A 15,493-nucleotide genomic window follows, 5' to 3' on the forward strand; every position below is an offset into this window, starting at 1 on the left:
TTTAAAATATCCCTTGATGAAAGGGACTATGTATATGTAAATCAATCTAGATTTGGCATGATTTATTATTGTCCATGCTTCAAGTTGTATTTTGGTTGATCATTACTGCCATAACACGGTGATCAGGCACACAGACTTGTGTGACAGTGCAGCACCGTACTTGGATTACTAACTCAGTGATCTTGTTATTACAAAACTGCTGGGACAAATTAGACTGCGGTGTGGGCCATCACAGACTAGATAATTAGCAGGAAACACTGTAATTTACAAGTGTCAGGGCATTATCAAGTCAAAAAAGTGCAAACATTGAAGTGAGAGATTAAATTGCAGACTGTGGTGTCTTAAAGGACCTGTTTTTCCCCCATAGATCACAAGTTAAAATGTTTGCTAGGCCTCACACTGTCTATTATCTCGTGGTGTGTCTGCAGCAATCTTTTCATGCCTAATAGGCATCGCTGCACTTCAGACACAGCACAGCTTATTTTTTCAGACAGATGTTAATTTGTTTTTGCAACAGTGTGGATTTTATTAAAGAGGTTTTTTATTAGCACTTTGCTGCAGATCAAAGATGCAGCAGTTGACGAATCAGGTTAGCTTGTGTAGCCAGTAAAGAGTTCACAAGTACATCTGCAACAAATAGTGGATTTCCTGTGTGCTGACCTCACCATCTGATTCCTGTCAATCCATTGCACAGAAGTGCCTAACTCATTACTTCCTCTTTACAAAAAGGGTTTATTCATCACTTCCTGTCTGTTTTCTCTATCATAATCAGAGAATGCTGTGATCTTTTTGGTTCCCTGCTTCTCAAGTCCACAAAATTACAATATTTTTGTAACTTTGCAACTCTGTGTCATCATGGTATGTTGACCCTTCTCCCCTTTAAAAATGTAGACAAGTATCTGTTAAAGGTCTGTTGTATAATCATTGCTGACATCTAAATGTTGGTTTCATCTTAGGTCATTTTGGTGACTTGCTTCGGTAGCTGATTTGTTTTCTACAGGCACTGAAACCATTTGAAACCAATGGATGACTCCATCGTCTTCGCCTTTTTCCTCCTAATGGTGCTACAACCAGATTAACATACCAGAAAAAGATATAATCAAAAAATATATGTACTGTTCACCTCATACTCTGGCGTTTCCTTGTTTTTCTGCTGTTACTACAACCAATACTGTAACTTGAGCCTTTTTTGTTCTAATCTTTAGTGTTTGTTGCCTTAGGACAATTCTCCACTGACAGTACACAGGTCTTTTTTTTTTCAAAAGCATTATATTTGAAACAGGTCCAGACGTTGGTGGTTTGCCCTTTTCTGTGGGTTCTCATGAATATGATGTATCACAAACAATCTCAAGGGATTCTTTTTGAAAAAATGCAACAACAGATATTTTCTTAGATTTTAGAACAAAATTAATATAATTTGATTCTTAATTTTCAATGTTGTCAAATATTAATACAAAAAACAAACTATAACATTTTTAGCCTGTGGGAGAAGTTCTAAGTACACTATCCAAACACACTTGCAGTTCTTTTTCTACAACTGATATTATGTCATTGTACTTTGGTTATCTGAGCTAGCCTGCCACACAGAGAAGGGTTGGTCATGTTTGCGGTTGCACCTACAGCTGATAGCTGTTTACCCCCACTGACACTGTCACACTGCTATTATGTAGAGTGTAGTCACAAGGAAGTACTGCAGAACAGCTTTTACTATAACATGCAATCAAGTGGGCGAATGCACAAAAAAGATTGACAGGCCTCAAGCAGCCAGTGGTCTGCTACTTAAAGACTTCTGACCTAATGCCAGTAAGATGTTTGTAAGTCTACGTCAGCATTCAATGTAATGAGATCGACATGGTGCCGTGCACTAATGCCTAACTGCGTGTCACTGTCAGGGTACAATAAACCCATGCTCACAGTGAATGTAAAGCTAAAGTATATGCAGGACTTTCACACCCACAGATTGTGTGGGTTTCCTATGCTTCTTGTGGCAGTTTACTGTGTGTTGGTGTGGCTTGGCAAATGAAAAAAAAAATCAAATAGTTTCATGAGCTTCAACATCATTTTGTCACAGAGGTTTTTTTTTTTTTTTTTTACAAACAGAACACATTGAAGTATTTTTTCTCAATGTCTCAGGTGCACTGGACTAAGTTGTGCAATGTTGTTGAAGGGAATAGATTTTTGTTTAGACTCAGGTCAATTTCAGTTTAGTTTCAGTGACAACAGATTTTAGGCAAGTCATTTTACAGCAAATGTCAGTGTTAAAAATAATTAATTCATTAAAGATCCAGTGAATGTGATTACATATTTTTTTTATTGTAGTCCTGGGCAAGTGAAAGTTCAATTTAGTTATATTTACTCTGTCTGTATCTGTTCTAAAAAAAAAAACAAAAAAAAAAAACAAAACCCACACAATGTTTATGCATTAGCATGTTGTTTTATTAAAGGTTTAATATACTTTTAACGATTGTGGTTTTTATAATTGCTTGTCAACCTGCCCGTTCTCTGGTATTGTAACAAAGCTAATTTACATTTGACAATAGAGAAATGTTCTTTATGAGTGGCCTTGATACAAAGGAGCTTCAGGAAGATCAGTGGAGAAAGTTGGTGCTGCTCCTCACTGCCATGTCAGTGGCATCTAAAAAGCCTTTTGTTGTCACATGGGTGGCCTGTTGTCTCTGTGAAGAGCAAAAAGCCTTTTGTGTGGCTTATAGCAAACACTAAGGAGGATTCATAGACCACCCATGTAAACAGGCTTCAATGGGTAGCACTGTCACCTCCCACACAGCAGTTTATGCTAACAGTCGAGTGAGACAAGATTTTTTTTAGAAGGCTGTGGTTGAGGCAAATTATAATTTATGGAAAAAAAAGATAAAAAAAAACAAACTTAAACAATATAATAGGTAAATATGTGAATCGATCAGTTATAACGCAGGTTTGGAGAGGATCCTTCATCTCTATATAAAATTCATTTAAATATTTATTCACTTTGTCTGCCAAATATTTTTGGCTTCTGATAACTATAAATATTACATAACTGAAATTCTTCTCTAGACTAAGCCCATCACATGTACTATAAAAGCAAGACCTTTACCTTCCACTTTATTAAAAGTTACCTGTGGATATGAGAACATACAGACTGTTCCCACAGACTTCAGGTTTATCAGTACTTATGCTAAATTGTAAAATGCCCTCTTGTTTGTTTTGTTAATTGTAATTGCAATTGTAAAATGCCCTCTTGTTTGTTTTGTTTTACTTAAACAGTAGTTTACTCCTTTTGTGCCTGATAGAGTACAGTAGTTTACTCCTTTTGTGCCTGATATTTTTTGTGAGCTGTATAAGCAATTTTTTTGTGGCCGTGAATTTCACACAAATTTAATTTACTTTTGTAAAGACAGTCTGTTAGTGAGCAACCTCCAATATAAATAAGAGTACCAAAGGCAATAGGTAGAGCTTCACATATAATATCGAGGTCAGGTGTGAGATGTGCTGATAAGAATGTCAGAGCAGCGACAGCGTGGCTCTCTCCATGTTTAAAGATGTATGGGCAGTCTAATGAGGTCTGGCCTCATTGATCAGCCCCATGGCTTTGATGGAAAGAAGAACCCAGAGGCATTTGCTTTCACTTAAGGCCAGATGGTCATGGCGCCCAGCCATGGCAGTCTTGCTGAGAGTTTGTCTGTGTGTGTTCGTGTGCCATTAGTCCATAAATCAACAACTGATGATTACCACTGTTAAGAGTAAGAAAGAAGTGAATTCAGACTGATCAAGAGCCATCCACACCAACACATTTACCTCTTGAAGTTCACATATGAACATCTACGATTTACTGTCGACACCTTGGAAAATCTGATTCGTGGTGATGCTGTGTAGTAGAGGTAATGGCACCACACACAGGTCACACCAGAAGTTATGTATTTTCACAAGAAAGCAAGATGCAAAACAGTGTCAACCTTCTTGGACAATGCAGGGAAATTGTTTTGGTTTTGTTTTTTCCCTTTGTTTGTGATGGTTTTAAATATTTCAACTTTGAATTCTGGCACTCATTTTCCTATGATTTATGTCCATACAATAGTTGGTTCCCCAAAATATATAGTGCCACATTTAAGATCCAAGGCATTCTTCCAGTTTTTTCTCTGTCTCATAACATGAATTTATGAAATTAATGAATGTTTAGTGCAACCTGCAAGCACCAAGTAATTTCGCTCTGCAATTCCAATCCTAACTTTTCAGGGTGGTCTGACAGACCTGACTGAAATCACTTTTTAATCAACAGTTGAGAATGTGCTAAATGTTTCTATCCATTAGTAACTTTAGATCATATCTCTTTATTCAGATGTATGATCTTCACATGGACAGACTACATGGATGTATTAGAGGACAGATATTAATTAACATACATTTTGTCGATTTTATACATTAGTGTCGTTTATCCTCTAATGTGTTCATCAATCCATACAGGGATTAGTGACCTAATTGCTAAAATAAATGAATAAATAATGAGAGAAATGGAGCATATTGAAGCTTGTTGCATTGGGAGGTTTCAGTTCCATCTCTGTGGAGGTGCATCTGTCACACATACATAGCCGCCATTTATCACAGAAAACCATGACAGGCTCAGACACAGCCACCCTGACTCCGGGAGCCTACCAGCTGCATCTTTGCAAACCTCAGACTTCCTCCACCACTTTAGTGCACTGGTACAGCTGATTCCACAGCCCAGTTTCTACCCTTTTTACTTGTGTGTCAAATAGAGAGCAGCATTGTCATGAGTTTCTATCTCTTCATATGCCTTGGTATTTGAGTCTGAGCTACTCTCCTTTTACAAACATGAGAACATCTTGAAAGGCATTTTTCCTTAAAGATTGCACCTTGTGGCTGGGTCTAAGGCCTGCAAGGAATGAGGAAGTGGACACTTATCTGACCACGGGCTGTTGCTGGTACTCATTTGTATGGACCAGTGGGAGATCATGTATCTAAAGAACATCCTGAATACTTCTGAATAAAACACAAATCTTTACTTTTACATATAGTTAATATGATCAGAATATAGTGGCCATAGGTTTCTGACCACAAATATTATCTCTGTGTTGCTCCTTATTTTTTTTTAATATCCATCCAATTTTATTTTTTGTATCCAACCAAATCTGAGATATAATGTTAAAATTCTCTATTTCCACTTTGTTTGCTATTTTTTTACAACAACGTTCTAAAACTAATGTTCCTAATACTGTAAATTAGAAAATTAGTTAGAAACAAACATATTTCCTTCCTGTAAGATAGCGTGCTCTGACTGACTGACTGACTGTGTCTGTTTGTTTGTTGGTTAATCAGTCCATCATTTCTTATTTCTCTCTCTTCTGCGTAGACTTAATTCAGTGCACAAATGAGATGAACGTGAACATCCCTCAGCTGGCTGACACGCTGTTTGAGAGGACCACCAACACCAGCTGGGTGGTCGTCTTCAAATCGCTGACCACCACACACCACCTGATGGTCTACGGTAATGAGGTCAGGACCTGCTCAACAACTGTTAAACACCACATGTGCTTTAGTTGACAAACAGTTGAGAAAATCATTTATTATAATCACTAGATCACATCATTGTTTTAAATTGTCAGTGGCACTGGCGGTGATAAATACTATGCTGTGGAACTAATGCTTGCACCACTCTGTCTGACACCAAATTGGTCAAGGATTTTGAACTACATTGTGAAATATTGAATTGTTTTCCTTCCGTCCATTGTGAAATGAAACATTTTGAACTGTCAGCACTCTCGGAAGTTGTTCCTTGGTAACACAGAAAAACTATTAAAAACAACAGAACAAGAGCTTATTGGCCTTAATGGAAAAAATGGTTCAAACACTTTAATTGCTTATTGCAATTTTAGGTTATTCATTTTGTAGTTCTTTGATATTATATATAATTTTGGAAGATCCAGTTCTAGCACACACAGAAATTAGATCTGTTCATTGCACAATAAGTAACTGCTGCATTTGACTTGTGCAAGCAAACACGGTTCCTCATCTTTTGTTGTTTTTCTTCTTTCAGAGGTTTATACAGTATCTAGCTTCGAGGAACACATTATTCAACCTAAGCAATTTCTTGGACAAAAGTGGCTTACAAGGTATTTTTCACATATTAAGAAAATAGGCTGTCAGACCGTAATTCACAAACTGCTCTACATGTATTTTTGCTTTTATTTTATTTGAACACAGGATACGACATGTCAACGTTCATAAGGAGGTATAGCCGCTACTTGAATGAGAAAGCGGTGTCCTACAGACAAGTCGCCTTTGACTTTACTAAAGTCAAAAGAGGGTAATGTAATTTTATCTTTAAGTTTATTTATTGTGGGAAGGTTTTCTAGTAAAGGTTTTCTAGTAAACCTTGCCACAATAAGGTTTACTATTCTTGTTTTTTTAGACAAGAATGTTTGTGTGAATGCCTCTGGTAACAGCTTTGTCGGGTGACACACCTTATCAGCTGTTATTACAGTTAAGGCACATCACCAGCTGACATCTGGTGACAGTTCTGAAGAAGATGGAAGAGTCGCACCAAAATTGTTAACACAGCTTGTCTAAATTAGTAGACTAACTATGATAGACTCTTCACAACATATTCTATCAAAATATATATGAATTACGGAACTAATGTTCTCCCAACATCAAGTTGAAATAATATGAGAAATCTGATATCTGCAAACCATAAACTGCAAGGTATTCTTTCAATGAACAGAGGCTACAAAGACACCTAGAAAAGGGAATAGATCTCACTTAAAACACCCTAGTCCTGCTTTAATTAATCTGTAATGTGTAGCATTACGCTTTACTTAGCAATGGTAGTGTCATTCAGAAGTAAACAGCTTTATATTGCACACAGATGAAATCATTGTAACAAAAGTTCCATTTATTTTATTTCAGTTGTTTTACGTTTCAGTAACACTACTGATGATAAGATGCTAAGTTCTGACATGAATTCTCATTTTTTTTATGTGCTGGAACAGGTCTGATGGACTGATGAGAACCATGAACACAGAGAAACTCCTCAAGACCATCCCCATTATCCAAAATCAGATGGATGTGTTACTGGATTTCAATGTGAGTGTTGCATTGACTTTGAGTCAATGCAACATGTTTTGTACATGTTTGTGTAGTGTGTAGTGTTTGTGTGTGTTTGTTTGTTCCTATAACAAACTGACTTTTGAATGATCTCTGACCGTTCTCAACACCTTCACCTCTGTCCTAGGTCAATGCCAATGAACTGACGAATGGTGTGATCAATGCAGCCTTCATGCTTCTGTTCAAAGATGCCATCCGACTGTTTGCGGCCTACAATGAAGGCATCATCAACCTCTTGGGTAAAGAGAAGTAGTTTGATTTAACCTATTGATTTTATAACAGAATTGCACTAAATGAGATAGAACTGCAGTAATAGCAAGAATACTCCCTGCCAACATTCCACATCAGGAGGTAATGGGTAATGTGTCAAAGCAGAGAGAAATGATCATGGTCTATGTTATGCTTTCCAACAGAGAAATACTTTGACATGAAGAAACTGCAGTGCAAAGATGGACTGGACATCTACAAAAAATTCCTCACACGAATGACAAGAATCTCAGAGTTTCTTAAAGTGGCAGAGGTAGGTCAGGGCCACACACCAGCCAGTCAGATGTGCAGACAATCTTTGAATTCCAAGTTAGGTTGAGCATAACAAATCTTTGCTCTTCTCCTCTTGCAGCAAGTGGGAATTGATCGAGGTGACATCCCTGATCTGTCTCAGGTAAGCAAACATGCAATAACAAATAACAAAACTCATATTTATGTATAAACTATTAACAAGCAGGTTATTTTCTTATTTTTGCAGACCTTATTAAATTGTGACTTATTCATAACTAGCATTATTATAAGATCGACAATTTTTATTTTTCTTCTTTAATACTATCAGCTATGTGACAGTAAAAAAGGAGACAAATCAGCACTGAACTTAATTTTCTGTTTATACCCTGCATAATCCTGGACTTCACTTGATATGGCTGTTCACACCTGACATATTGATATATCCCGGATGTGTTTTTGTGGCATGACAATGGTGCTATTGTGTAAAATAACTATCCTTGTGTAGTTTAAGAAAACTTTAATTATTTTATATTATAACACTTGTACACAACGTTAATGAAGATAGGTATAATGAGACATATGCCTTTAGTGTACATGCCAAAGGTTGTTATGGCAGCTCTAATTGGGTCAGTGACCTCCAACATTTGGCCGTTAATGTCCTTTCACGGGCTGCTAACTCCCCTGCAGCTTCAGCTCTAACACATTTTTAATCACCACGTGTGGCACCCACCAGGCAGGCATGCAGGCATCGCATGAGCCTTTGATTGCACTTCCACACACTTTGCAGGCCACACTCACTTCTGACCTTGCACGTCATACAGCAAATAAAGGTGTGAAACAACCAGTGCATTGAGGAGGTGTTTTCTTATTTATGAAACTTATATGCTCTGAAAAACACTTTTTAACTCTTCTTTGTAGCTCTAGTTGTATAATGTGTATTTTGCGCATTATAACTTTTTGACCGTTACCACCTTTATTTTCTGTATTTTCCCTTCCTTCTATCTCTCTTTCAGTTTACAGTGTGTGTAAGTATCTGAACCTTTTCTCTCTCTGTCTCTGTATTTGACAGTGCTTCAGTGGACTTTTGGCTATAACTTGGCATGCTATAGTGTTTTGTGTTCTTTTACAAAAGTAATGTGCAGTTACACTCATCTAATGTTTTTCAAAAATTCTTCATGCTAGGCCCCTAGCAGTCTGCTGGATGCCCTGGAACAGCACTTGGCCTCTTTAGAGGGAAAGAAAGTCAAAGACTCGACAGCAGCCAGCAGGTACATCTGCTTTGCCTCTGTTCACCCAGTCTGGATCCCTGCCATCCAGGCTAGAGCTCAGGCTCATGTTTGCTGCAGCAACCTGATAGTTTGCGGCTATTTTAACTGTATTCTGTTATGTACTAAAGTCTACGTGGAAGGGTTCCTTGTGTTTAATCTGTGGTGCCACTAACGTCGTATTGGTCTCTTGATTTAGGGCCAGCACCCTTTCCAATGCTGTCTCCTCCCTGGCTAACACTGGCATTTCCTTTACCAAAGTGGATGAGAGGGAAAAACAGGCGGCTCTGGAGGAAGAACAAGCTCGCCTCAAAGCACTCAAGGTGCGCCTTCCTTGTTCAACCACATTACTTTAATTTTAGTGACGGTACAAATGTCTGCAAAATATTACAAATATTCTTTCAAAGAAAACCTGATTGGATTTATTATTTTCAACCAACTTATAAAGTAATTGATGATGGCTAGTTTGATGTAGATATAAGGGAATGTTGTGTTCGTTGGACAATGTAGGGCATTTGTTAGATTGTTAAAAAAAAGATACAAAAAGAAATAAAACTGCCCTTTGTAAGTACCACTGTCTTCTCAAATTTAGTTGAATTATTAATAAATATACTTCTCTTTCTGTTTTACCCCTGTTTGGTTCAACATGTGTTTGCTAACAACTTTTTAATATTTCTGAAGGAGCAGCGTTTGAAGGAGCTTCAAAAGAATCCTGCCGTAGCTACCACAGACTCTTCCCCTGTCTCCACCATCGGGGGCACCATCAACTCAGCACCTGCCATTGACCTCTTCTCTACCCCCAGCTCCACCAACAGGTGAGATTAGGGTGATGACATTTTATCTCTTTGTTTCCTCAGAACAACTTACTTTAAATGCAGGACTCTCGTGCGAACTTTCAAAATTGTTTTCCCAAAAATTATTTCTTCACCAAGATCTGATGACATTTCACTTTGACAACCCCGATAACATGAAGCAAAGCAAACAAAACCCAAAACGTGCCGTTCTGAGGACAAATGCTGTTGCGTCGTCTTTTCGAGGAAAAAGCCTGTTCTTTGATGTTCTGTCAATAAATTACTGATTTGTCCTCTTTATCCTTGTTGTCCTTTCCTTTTCATCCAGTGCACCTAAGGCAGCCAATGACCTTTTGGACCTGCAGCCAGCTTTCCAGCAGCCATTGTCTCTCCCCACTACCAACTCATGGGGAGGTCAGAGCTCAACTTCACTACACTGCATCCACATTTGATAAGCATGCATCTTGTACATAAGAATGTACAACATGTATACAGAACATATACATATATATACGCAATGTATTTTTGTGCAACATCAGTCAAAGGTCCTAACCATTCTTACTCTGCTTCCTCATTTACACCACATCAGTGTGGCAGAAGGAGGAGGAAGGATATTTTAGAAAACTTCATAGACATGTTGCTGATAAAAAAAATGTGTTCATCCCTTGAGAGAGTAAGTGTTGCAGGTCAGCAATAGTGCACTGTGGTGATGTGTCCTTACTGCTTAAAAACATCAACAGTTGTTACATAAAGGAATCTTTCTGACAGACTGGCAACAATTTTTTAGACTAGACCTGACCACAAGCATATGCACACAAACGCAGAAGAATTTGATTGTCACTAGATGTAACGCTGTCCCGTCCATCATTTTTGAATTACCAAAAAAAAAAACCATACATCCAGGAGACAGGGAGAGGCTTTCATATAAGATGGAAATAAAATCTACTGTACAACTGAAACCATTAACATTGATACTGAGTTTGGAAAGATGTACAGATTAGAGAGCAAAACTGACAGTGAACAAGGATAAGGGGGCATTTTTGCTGCCTCTGGAGTACGAACAGGCAGCCATGGGCATGATCGCTCCGTCAAAATTGGCAGGGTGACTTTTTTGTAGCGATAGAACATTCGTTTTAGAGAGAAAACCCTCACATGTATCTGTAGAATTGAAACATTACTATTTTAAAAAGCACCAAGGTTGTAGCAGTTCATGTCGACCTTATTGACCTTCACCCTCTTGTGGTTATTTTGATTGTATGTAGGTTAATGGCATTGTGTCACAACAGGTTTTGTAAGCAGCCATCTTTTGACACATTGCAGTGAGATACACCATAGAACGCTGTTTCACTGTTGGAATAACATAAGTCAGTACGTTGAACCCTGATCCTTCTGATAGTAGAGAACCTTTGACCTTGATACTGGGTTAAGAGAGTGATTCCTAACATCAGCCGTCTCTGTGTCTCTAACACTGTAACAATCGTCTACATCTGTTGTGGCATTTCCCCCTGCATGTCTGTCTTGCATGAACATTTAACCTCTCTCATGCTCCTCTCCATCGTAATCTCTCTGTTCCTTCTTTTTTTTCTCCCTCGTCCTCCTCTTCTCCCCGTTCTTCTGCCCACTCAGATCCCTTCACCTATGTTGCAGAAGCTGTGGAAGAATCCACACCAAACTCAAACCCTTTCATCACACCACCTGTTGTCGATGCTGTCCAGCCGTCCGCGGTGTCCTCGGACGTTGGCAGGATGTCCTGTAGGACACCTAGCCATGAAGTGTTCGGTGGGGTTGTTTTGCCGCATGTTATTTTTTTTTTTTTGTAGTGTAGATATATTTATTTTGTCTTCACTCTCCATAGTCATGTGTGCTGCTGATATAATGCATGTTAATGATTCACTGTGGGTCGTTTCAGTGTGTGAAAGAAAGTGTGCACAATGATGCTTTCAGAGAAGGAGGGAATTAAATAGAGGAGCTGCTCCTAGTGGTTCAGTGTCATTTGGTCAGAACATACTGTTTCATGACATTTGTCATATTCAAAGACCTGGCATGCTGTCCCATTCCAAATATTTTCCTTCTTTCCTTCAAGCCTGTGGTCTGCTTGTAAGGCCCGCTGAATGTTATTTTTTATTTTTATTCAGTTCCATACAGTTTTTAGAACTCAGCAAATACATTGATCTTCATCAGTTTCTCATTCTTGGCATCCAATCCTTTTGTTGCACAAATACAGTACTCATATTCATCACAAGTACTGTAGTGAAAGAAGCTACGCACAAGATTGTGTTACCTTTGTGAACATAGATGAGACTTTTGGCAATGACTGGGGTTGTCCCGGTTAAAATCAGAGCCCATTGTGGATTATGCCTCCAGAACTCTCCACCCTCCCTGCTTCCTAAAAGTCTAAGGGTGTGAGCCTGCATTGTTTCACAGTTGCCCACTAGTTCTATGCTGCTGTTAATTTTACCCTCTATTTAGTCTAGCCATGTGATGAGTGCCGGCTTCCTCCGCTTTTGTCCTGCAAATCCTGATCTTTGTTTTCCCCCCGCAAAACAGCCATTCCCACAGTTGCTTGACTTCCTCGCTGCTCTCTCGCCACTGTTTTTGCTGATCTTGTATCTACATAATCTTCTCCCTTCTTCCTCCCTCTTCTCTCTGCATCTGGTTCTTTGCCTGCCTGCTGTTGTTTCTGTCAGACTCCTTCTGTGGGCCAAGCCCTTACTCTACTCTCTTCCAATCTGAGCCCCCTGCTGTAGCTGGTCTATTCAGAGGTAGGTACACTCCAGCTGATCAGTGTAACTAACCCTCAACAGTCAAGCTGACAGCCAAGTGTCCCCAGTGAATTTTACATTTTCAATTTATTTTCGATTGTTCCCAGAAAACCACACCTTGTTGAACTGTCTGTCTAAAGATAGTAAATTAAACTTTGTAGAATTTTCTTAAAGGTAATGTGAAATTACCTTAGTGTTGTTTAGTCTGTGTGGCAGTAAGGTACTAGCCGTTTTCTTTGGTCTTGTCCATTGTTTAGTGTTGGATTGTTTCTTGACAGAAAAGCAGATCCCACAGCCTATTGTGGTCTCACTTGGCAACGCACTTCCTGTTAAAGTTCCAAAACAGATTTAAAGTAAGGTAGTAGTTGGTCCTACTTGGTTCCTACTAATGATTAAAGAACTTCGTCCTGGTGATTGACGATGATAGTAGCAAATGAGGTCGTTAATACCAGGTCGTTGCTCCCTGACCTTGGGTTACTCATTTGACTAAATAATTATATAATAATATATATTTACAATTCAATACAAGATCATAAATTATAGCCTGGTGTTTAATATTTCACTCACGGTCACAGACAGGTTGGTGATAAAAAAAGAAAATACTTCCATACCCTGGCTTAAGGCAGGCAAAATACAGTGGATTGGCAATGTAAACAGTCAAGTTGTATTGCACAAGGCTGTTTTTTTGCACATTTTGCTAGTGCAAACGGGTGTGTCTGATTTACCAAATTAATTTAGTGTCGAAGTTAGAATAAATAAATCTGGAATTTCTAGGACATTGGAGGTATTGATGTTTAATTGACAAGTTGCACTGTAAGCAGTCAGATAGTATTATTTATGACTGAGGCCTTATAATAATTTATTTTGAGAGTGGTGGAACAGGGAAATAATAAACAAGACAGTATCCACTGTAACACATTGCCTTGATTTTTCACTCCTGATATCTTCATTCTGAGGAGGCTGACATCAATAATGTTTATCTTAATCTGTACTAACTAAATGTTTTAATACATTTTGTGCTGATTGTTGCTACTGGTAGGTGACAGATAGGGCTGTAATCACATTACTCCTTTTTCTTCCTGTGTTAAATAGTCCCATATATTGACAACCGTTAACAGACACTTGCTGACTGGTGTTCCTTATTGACATGAGACCTCTTGGAGAGAAGAGAGTTTTCCACTTTATCTCTAGCAGCAGCAGCTCAGGCTTTTTGTCTCTGAGTAAATGCCCTATCACTAAACCAGTTTTTGAGATAATGTAAAAAGTGAATATGAAAACGAATCCTTAAACAAATGGAATTTAGGCAAATGACAAGATAAAAAATGATTTTTCTGGTCTGTGATTTTGGCAACCACATGAATCTTCCCACAGTGTAGAAATGTTGCCTTATTTTGGCCAGAAGCATGTTTGGAATGGCTTTTCATCCTCCCAACAGCACAGTGTTGTCTTTAAGCATGCATTTGACTGATTTGTTAAGACTATGCGTTTAGAGTTGTAACATTCCAAAAATAAGTGATTAAAGTCCACTAATTAATATTTGTTGTTCTTGCCTGTGAAGGAACAAAGGTTTTGTCAATTCTGTCTCTGACTGTTGGTTTTCTTTTGACCTCACCAGGGTTCACAGCCTCCCCCACGCAGCAGCAGCCACAGAACTCTCAAGGCCTTAATGTTGATTTTGACTCTGTATTTGGCAACAACGCCAATGCCAACAACATGGACTCCACAGGTAAGTAAACAGACTACTTCGACTTTGACAGCCAGCATCTATGTCGGCTTGCTGTTGGATTGTGTTGAGGCTAAAGAAAAAAAGTGAAGTTGTTGTATGTGTGAACTTAAAATGTTCTGGGCAATCAAACCTTTATGCATAATAGCTACATTTCCAGAGGTCACTAGAATCTTGCTGCCAACAAATGTTTTTTTTAGGCTTTTGTCATTGGTTGGTATGATAGTTATCAATTGTACTCAAGGGTAGTGAAGATACCTCTGTTGAATGTGTCCTGATTGTTATATTTATCAGCCGTACTAATGTTTTCCTCTGATACGACAGGTCAATAGGTCCCAAACCTTTACTTTCGTGCCCCCTTTTGGTGTGATAGTACTACTTCGAATCCGTTCTCCCCCATGTTAGCACATTAACAGTTTTGACAAATCAATGCAGTTTCCCCACTGTGACACAAACAAACCACGTTAGTTAATTGAAAATATTTTGCCAAGCTGTGCCCCTCACCACTTCAGTAGCTTTGCACCCCCTGAGGAGTCACCCCCTACTTTGGGAAACCTGCATTAGGTAGAAATTAATCTCCAAGCTTAATTCACAACATGCGCAGAACTGTCTGGTTTTTCACTGCGTAAGTATAGGTTTGTCACCCAAGTGAAGCAGCATTTATTTAACAGAATCAAATGCTGTCAGTATAAAAAAAAATATCTGTGTGTGTCATATGCAGCTCTGTCACAATGTTTGGTAGCATGCACATGATGCTTCCTCATTGTTATGAGTGTTTCCTGTGGCTGTAGATGTCATTTCATTTATTCATTGGTAATGTGTACTCTTAAAGTATTACTTAAATCATACAGTACCTTACCTGCCTAGTTTTCTCTGACTCAGACTTGGCCCTGACTTATGATATGTTTCAAGTTGTCAAACTTATGACTGAAGTTAAACTAGCATTGAGCATCTATTCATCCAATGAGCTATTTTTTTAAATAAAATTCATAACAGATTTGTTTTATGGCTAACACGTTTGCCAATTTGTTCTAGGCAGTGACCTTAACATTGCTCTTAAATTGCACAAAACGTTTTAGCAGCTAATACTCCCTCTTTTGTATTTTCTAGTTTTGGGCAAAAAAACCCAATGTTTTATCTGTGATTAATTACCTGATTGTTTGCAGATTTGAGGGTAAATTGAGAACAGTACTGCAATAACATTTGGTTTGCAATCACTTGAAACAAACTTTGCGAGGTGATTTGCTGATGTGGTACTTCAGACTAGTTTGTATGAGCATAAAGATCCTGCGATAAACAAGCTCCCAAAAATGTATTATTTAAAAAGCAAGTTAA

At 38.4% G+C, this 15,493-nt stretch overlaps 1 protein-coding gene across 15 annotated transcripts in view; it reads left to right on the forward strand.

Moving 5' to 3' along the window:
• Window positions 1–15,493, forward strand: part of picalma (phosphatidylinositol binding clathrin assembly protein a) — a 29,584-nt gene that overhangs the window by 6,336 nt on the left and 7,755 nt on the right. For 6 of the 15 annotated variants that reach the window (XM_017041766.2, XM_025065470.1, XM_025065467.1 and 3 more), the window contains exons 3-16: window positions 5,366–5,508; window positions 6,050–6,125; window positions 6,217–6,319; window positions 7,005–7,098; window positions 7,247–7,358; window positions 7,533–7,639; window positions 7,739–7,780; window positions 8,800–8,885; window positions 9,082–9,205; window positions 9,564–9,697; window positions 10,002–10,087; window positions 11,300–11,452; window positions 12,361–12,435; window positions 14,051–14,161. In XM_017041766.2, coding sequence (XP_016897255.1) covers window positions 5,366–5,508; window positions 6,050–6,125; window positions 6,217–6,319; window positions 7,005–7,098; window positions 7,247–7,358; window positions 7,533–7,639; window positions 7,739–7,780; window positions 8,800–8,885; window positions 9,082–9,205; window positions 9,564–9,697; window positions 10,002–10,087; window positions 11,300–11,452; window positions 12,361–12,435; window positions 14,051–14,161 — 1,446 coding nt within the window. The remainder of the gene's footprint in view (window positions 1–5,365; window positions 5,509–6,049; window positions 6,126–6,216; window positions 6,320–7,004; window positions 7,099–7,246; window positions 7,359–7,532; window positions 7,640–7,738; window positions 7,781–8,799; window positions 8,886–9,081; window positions 9,206–9,563; window positions 9,698–10,001; window positions 10,088–11,299; window positions 11,453–12,360; window positions 12,436–14,050; window positions 14,162–15,493) is intronic. The other 9 variants (XM_025065469.1, XM_025065471.1, XM_025065472.1 and 6 more) reach the window with 5 other exon arrangements.

The sequence above is a fragment of the Cynoglossus semilaevis genome, chromosome 19 (assembly GCF_000523025.1).
Source record: "Cynoglossus semilaevis isolate Cse_v1.0 chromosome 19, Cse_v1.0, whole genome shotgun sequence".
NCBI classification, from domain to species: domain Eukaryota; kingdom Metazoa; phylum Chordata; class Actinopteri; order Pleuronectiformes; family Cynoglossidae; genus Cynoglossus; species Cynoglossus semilaevis.